The 7,107-nt window shown below is 39.4% G+C and overlaps 1 protein-coding gene across 1 annotated transcript; it reads left to right on the top strand.

Moving 5' to 3' along the window:
- Position 1: 1 nt before the first annotated feature.
- On the top strand, positions 2–6,977 carry DNAJC25 (DnaJ heat shock protein family (Hsp40) member C25; the record flags this gene model as incomplete). Its single annotated transcript, XM_005425346.2, has 4 exons — positions 2–61; positions 1,046–1,198; positions 3,159–3,629; positions 6,580–6,977. Coding segments are annotated over 4 exons (807 nt in total), but the record flags the coding sequence as incomplete, so codon positions are not given.
- Between the last annotated feature and the right edge of the window lie 130 nt (positions 6,978–7,107).

Genomic DNA, 7,107 nt, shown 5'->3' on the forward strand with positions numbered 1-7,107 from the left:
CGGGGTGCAGGCGGCGCACGAGAAGTTCCTGCTCATCGCCGCCGCCTACGAGACCCTCAAGGTGAGAGAGCGGGACCACCGCCGCGGCCGGAGCCGCTCCGGTAAGCAGTCAGGGAGGGGAGGAGAAACACCCCGAAAAATCCTCCTTCCGTAGCCAGCCCGAGAGTGTGGGAAGGAGGATGGAGTGCTCTTGAAGAACCTTCTGTGTCTAGAATGAGTTCTTTTCAAATTTATTTATTTATCTATTTTATTTATTTATTTATAACGAACCGACTAGGCTTTATCTTGGAGGTATACCTTTACGAGTAGCAGTGACTCGAGTAGCATATGGGATCTGTAAGGGAAGGCTTCTCAGGGCAAATCATGTGTGACTTGGCAAAGATGGAACGCAGGAATGGAAGAAGGAGACGTGTAAGTGTTTTAAGGCTACAAGGGAATAGAAAAGGGAACTATTTTTTTTTTTTGTGGGATTGAAGGGGGGGGACAGAGTTTGGAAGGAATTCAGTTGAGCCTGGCAAAATTATATTTCCCGTTCTGCAATTACATGGAGGAAAATGATGAAAAACTCAGAAGACATGAGAACAATGAGGTTTTGAATTGGCCTTCCATTGGACAGTTTCCATATCCCTGAAAACTAATTCCTTTAAGTTTTGTAAAAGAATTTCCTAATAGGTTCTTCACCTGAAAATCTTTTCCTGAGCAATACTTATTAACTCCAGTCCAGCTGGACTTCCCATTCTGAAGTTAAACAACTTACTCTGTGGATTTTAGTTGCTTGTCTCTTTTCTAGTTTTAAATGGCTTTGCACAGTGCCTTCTTATTCATTTTATGACTAAACATATCATATGTGCATGGGCAGATAAGTGTGAGAACAAATCAATAGAGAATATGAGAAAACAACGAATTTCCTCTATGTTTCATACTCCCTTGGGCTGCTGCCAGTTTTACAGACGCATGGTCCTTAATGAGGTGTAAAACACATGTACAATAGAGCAAGTGAAAATGGGGATTTAAACCGGAATGAGTTTTTCATGTCATCCTACAGGATGAAGAAACACGTAAAGATTATGACTACATGCTGGATCATCCTGAAGAGTATTACAGGCATTACTACCACTACTACCGCAGGAGATTGGCACCTAAAGTAGATGTCACAATAGTGATCCTAGTTACAGTGTGTGCCATCTCTGTGTTTCAGGTAAAATTTCACCTTTACATCCTACTGCTCTCTGAGTTTCTGAACAAGAAGAGAAGTAGTGGCAGCTCTCATAATGTGCCATTTAATAAAAAGTGTCAGCGAGGAGCTGTTCCTTTGTGCTGTGGTTCATGTCTGTGTGGTGTCCATAAAAATCCTGAAGTCAGGAGGTACGTAGCAGATTTTTGACTGCCCTTGGTACCTTGAACAGAGGTAGAAATTAATTTTGTTGAGACAAGGCGAATCTTTTCTGAAGAACTTACTCGGTTCTTCCTGGCAGGCTCAGAGTAGCTCATGCAGGCCTAGTGCCCCAAATAATGTGTGTCAATTTGTCAATACGCATAAGTAAATTTAAAAAAAAGCAGACTAGCAAACTGAATTCAAAACTCAATTCAGGTGATAGGACTGAATATCAGGAGTTTACTAAACTTGTGTGAATCTCGCATTGTGGTGTATTTTAAACATCACATTGATGAAGTCAGGAGAGAAGCAAATTCAGTTCAGCAGAGTTTACTCTGAAGGTGGTAGATCCAAGGCCAAGAAAAGCCCCTGTGTTTTAGATGAAAAAGCTTGTGCTGTTGCTGACAAGAGGACAAAAGTGCTTAACTTCTCTTTAGAATCTTTTAAATTACTGGTTCAAAACATCATTAAAAATACCCAAGAAGTTTAAGAGATGAAGATACAGCTTATGCTGTGGTGCAGGCTGCTCAGTGTTTAGTAGGATATTGGAAGTTAGAATAAAAAGTATGTTGATCAGAATTTGAGAACTTGTAATAATAAATTCTAATGGCATAGTCAGGCAAATACCTAATTTATCTTCAGATTTAGTAGCGGCAATGTTTGATTTCACATCTTATTTCTTCTTTTGTCTGTAAGTGCAGACACTCACTTTTCTGGAGTCCCAACTGCAGAATGCTTCTAAATTCAGTGTAAGCGTCTATGTAAACTGGTTTGCCCATCTTGCTTTCTGTTGTTTCTGCTCCTTGGCCTTTGCTAAGGTTGTAATAATGGGTTTATGTCGTGCTTGGCCTTGGTAAACACTGTGAGATGCGTCATGGTTAAAAAAGTTGCATCAGTGAGACATGCTTGGATGTCCCAAGAATGAAAGTGAGCTGCTAACTTATTCCCTCTTTGCCTATCTAGTTTCTTCCATGTTTTCTGTGCATCATCTCAGGTCATTTACAAGACACTAGAGGGGAACAAAATACGCTCTCAGTTAGTCTTTGTGCTTCTTCTGTCTTCAGAAGGAATCATTCTCAGGGTTGTGTTGTACAGGGCTAGAAGTTGGACTTGGTGCTTTTTGTGGGTCTCTTCCAGCTCAGGTTGCTCTATGATTCTGTGTTCATCCAGGCAGTAAATTTCTGGTTTGTTGTCTGGGGGCTTCCCCCCCCCCTCCCTTGAAATCCAGAGAGCAGCTGAAGATCAGAGAGCTGAAGATCAGATATGTTGAGTCTTGTAAAGTGGACGCTGCCAGACTAATGAGATTGTCACATACTTAGTCGATGTTCAGTGAACTGCTTTAAACAGTTAAATTAAACAGTTTAAATTGTTACTGGGTAACAATTTTATACTTAAATATTCGTATAGTAGCTCCTATGTTTATAAATCTAAGAAGAGGGGCTTCTGAGAATGTCTGGCACAGCCTGGTATTAACTTGCAGGAGGCTGACATCTACTCAGGAACAAAACTGTTCAGAGCAGTGTCTGCTTGGCCTTCTTTGTCATCATAAATTGCTGTGAGATGCACTTATATACATCCATTTCCAGGGGCTTCACTGAGTCTGGAGGGATAGCTTCTGTGATACCACATAAGTATTGTTAGCTTCACTTTTTACCCTTACTGTAATGTAACTGTGGTTAAAAGTGTGTGAGAGCATTACTTATTTCTTTTCCTGGCAAACCTCCAAATAGGAATGTGTCTGTATTAAAACATGGTTTTTACTTTTGCTCTTCTTAAATTACAGTTCTTCAGCTGGTGGAGTAGTTACAATGAAGCTATCAACTACTTAGCATCTGTGCCAAAATACCGTATACAAGCTACTGAGATTGCCAGGCAACAAGGTTTACTCAACAAGACTAAAGAAAAAGGCAAGAACAGGCGGTCTAAAGAAGAAATTCGTGAAGAGGAGGAAGAAATTATCAAAGACATTATTAAAAATAAAATAGATATAAAGGGTGGTTATCAGAAGCCCAAAATATATGATATCCTCCTATTTCAGATCCTTCTTGCTCCTTTTTACTGGTGCAAATACATAGTTTGGTACTGTTGGTGGATTTATTGTTTCACTATTAAAGGGCAAGAGTATGGTGTGGAAGAGAAGTTGTATATCATACGAAGGTACATGAAAATGTCTCAGTCTCAGTTTGACAGCCTGGAAGATCATCAAAAAGAGACCTTTCTTGAACGGCAGCTTTGGATACGAGAAAACTATGAGGTGGGTAGCAATACTGAAATTGGCTGGGAAATAAACTTTCTAACACAACTTGAAGTATTAGAAAACAGACATTCTTTATTACAGCACTGGACGCACCCCAAGCATATATTCTCTAATCAAATGTGTGTCGTGAAACTTTAAAGTGGGGTATTTATTCCATCATGATCATACATACTCATTACAATATACTTCCTAGCTTATACGTAAACATCACTTTTCCTAGAGCTAATTTGCATGCATCTGAGTCCTGCTGGAAGTCCTTTTATGGTTCTAGAGGCTTGTCTGAAGGGGTCTGTGATGCTTGTATTGACTTAGTGCTTCAATGTTACAGGTGTCCTTTCCTTAAACTTTCTCTTCCAGCGCGTGCTGTTGCTTCTTATTACATGCAAAAACACCAACTGTTTTCCTTATTATCTTATTAGTTCCTTATTACTTCCTTATTAGTTCATCCACTGGTTCCAGCTACTTTTACATACCTTTAGCTTTTTTTGGTCAATAGTCTTTAAGGTCTATCCAGCAGCTTCAGGGAAACTGAAGATCTCTCTTCTCTATGTTATTTATCAGTAGCCCTGGTGGAAAAACTACTGTTGGTTATCCAGCAGTCCCAGAGCAGTAATAACAGTGTGCTATTATGATAGGTTGAAGACTACTGTCTGTTCTCCAAACAGTAATAATTTTTAATAAGAATTACCCAGATTGTCTGAAACTTCTATGTCTAAATCTTCTAAGCTGTTAATTTCTAGCTCAGACTGTTTTGATTGGTTGGTTGTTGTTGTTTTGGTTTGGTTTTCCCATCTGTCCTTTGGTAGTGCTTTGGCCTGTGGTGAGTAATAGACTGTTCTTGCAGTGCTGTATACCTGTTCAAGTAGGGATGGCATGAAAACCACCTTTAGGCACAACTTCTACTCTTGCTGTGGATAGTCATTAAATTAATAGTCAATACTAGATAGTCACTATGTAGTTTTTAAAACTTCTGAGAGAGCGGAGAAAGAACATGAGCCACAGCATGGGATCTGCAGTCCAGAATTATTTGGGATGCTGGGGCGTGGCAGGTTGACAAAACCCTCCTGTTATTCCACAGAGGTGCATCTGTGAGCCATTTGGATGGGTGGTTTCTAAAGAAAAACATGAGAATGTGAACTTAGTCTGCTTCAGGGGAAAAAGAGTTGGTGCTGCAGTTCTGCATATGCTGAGAAAAGAGATGGGATGATGGCAGGACACCAAAGAGTGTTTTCTAGCAAACCCATCCTAACTGAGCACATATGCATACCTGGCAGCTAATCCTTTCCTTACATTAACACCTATTTTACCATTTTCCTCTTCAAGTTTGTAGATAATCTACCCCTGCCTGCTTTTGAAGAAACAGTCTGGAAGTCCAAAGACTGAGTAATGCTGCTAGTTAAAGCAGATATTAATATGGAAAAATGTTGGATGGATATCCTGTAGTAGAGAAAAACTGCCCTGGTTTCTCATCCGTGCAGTTTTTAACTAAGGATGTTTTGGTCACTGAATGTGAAAGAGCTGTATTTGCCACAAGTGAAGTCTTTTTAGCTCACACTTCTCTCCTGTGGTGGCCAGCAGTTCATTTTCCCTGACAAATTCATGACAACTACACCTGTGTAGTAATAGTTGTCCAACATACTTTGCACTTTGTAACTTTCTGAAAAGGAAATGGTGTCTTTGTAGGTAATTGCTTTAATAAGTTTTACCTGGTCAGTTGTATGCACTGAAGTTTTCAGTCTCTGCTGTGCCATCTGGTCATGAGTTCATCAATACTTGTAGAAGGTGGTAGAAGAGGATTTTTGAAGCCACCTGGACTCCTGCTCATTCCAGTATTACTGGAAATGGAGAATGATCATGCTTTTTTCTGTTCTTGTGCTAGCTGTGTTTTTGTGTACCACTGTCATATCCTTGCTTGAAACGTAGTAATGTATTTTCTAGGCTGAAAAATATTGCTGTAGTGTTTCTCCCCAAAAGCTTGTCTGTTCCTTCATCACTGGAGATGTCTATCTACATATTGTTCAGTTTTCCGGTGTTTTAGGATGGGAAACACTAGGAATTCAATACACAGGGCTCCATAATATTTTTACTGTTTCCTAATGATTCTTAAAACCTTTATGATCACTGAGCATTGAGTTTGTGTATTCATGTAGCCATCTATAATATATTTTTAAAATCTTGTTTGTGTATATTGGAACCCTAAATTTAATAGGCCTTTGAGTCAGACTAAGTCATGTGACACTAGATGATAAAATGATAGATGGTTTTGAGATTTATGCTGGCTGCATCTACATAAACTGCCTTCCAGAATAAAAATGCAGATACTGTTGCATTTTTGTGCCTTTTTTTTTTCAGATTATTGACTTTGCTGATAACTGTTGATTCCATGGCAGTGACGGAGTATTTCTTGACAGAATATAATTGCTCATCTTTTTGTACTGTAAATACTGGATGCAGAGATATTTGAGATATTCTCAACTTTGCTGAGAGCCTTACTTGGGAAGAAAAAGTTCCATAGTGGTATTCTGTTAGATGATTACTTTGAAAAGGGAGAACAGCTAAAAATCAGGAGCTGAACAGCTGCATTGAACAGTGTGTGCTGAAGGGGACTCGCGAGGTTAGGTTTTCAGAACATGAGCAGTTGCTTAGTGTGTATTTTGTTGAATTCATTGAGCATCTACTTCTCTAGCAAAGAAATGTTTTGGAGCTTTCAGGAAGGTTGTTCTGCTCTCAGCAAAAACACAAAGCATCTTGGGCAGTAAGTAGTAGGCTCTTGGACTGCAGGTGCTCCAACACCTCGTGTTGGTCAGGATCTGCTTCTGCCCTGCAATTCAGTCTTTTGTAAGAAAAATAGGCTGGCAAACAATTGAAGAATAAACACTTAGACCCCAATGAGGCTCAGTTAAGCTGTTTCTTCATCCTTATTAAAAACTTCTTTCCGTCTTACCAGGTGTATAAACGAGAACAAGAGGAGGAGTTAAAGAAGAAGATGGCCATGGATCCCCGATGGAAGAGATACCGGCGGTGGATGAAGAATGAAGGACCTGGGAGACTGACTTTTATTGATGATTGAAGGTTGCTGAACAAAATGTGTGCTGTTGCTGAAAGTGATTTGCAAAACTTTTCATTACATCATTCAGAGTTTTGTCTGCTGTGGCTTAGCAGTGATCTAAAACTCAGGAACTATTACATCAGGCGGAAGCATAATACAGGTTTACCATTTTTATAAATTAGACCTATTAAAACAGGCTCAGCCTAATGTATATATGCCATTTACTTGGGGATATCAATGTGGAATTCGTTATTCCAAACAATGTATTTTTGCTAGATACTTCATATTCATCAATGAACCCATAACTCTAGTCTTTCTGAAAATGTTTTTAGTTCAAGCCTTGACAAGTCCCAGTTTTCCTCTTTAACCTGAAGAGTTTCTGCAAGTGGAAACTGAAAATGCTTATAAAAGATTCTGAAGAAAAGG

The sequence above is a fragment of the Geospiza fortis genome, unplaced genomic scaffold (genome assembly GCF_000277835.1).
Source record: "Geospiza fortis unplaced genomic scaffold, GeoFor_1.0 scaffold203, whole genome shotgun sequence".
NCBI lineage: Eukaryota > Metazoa > Chordata > Aves > Passeriformes > Thraupidae > Geospiza > Geospiza fortis.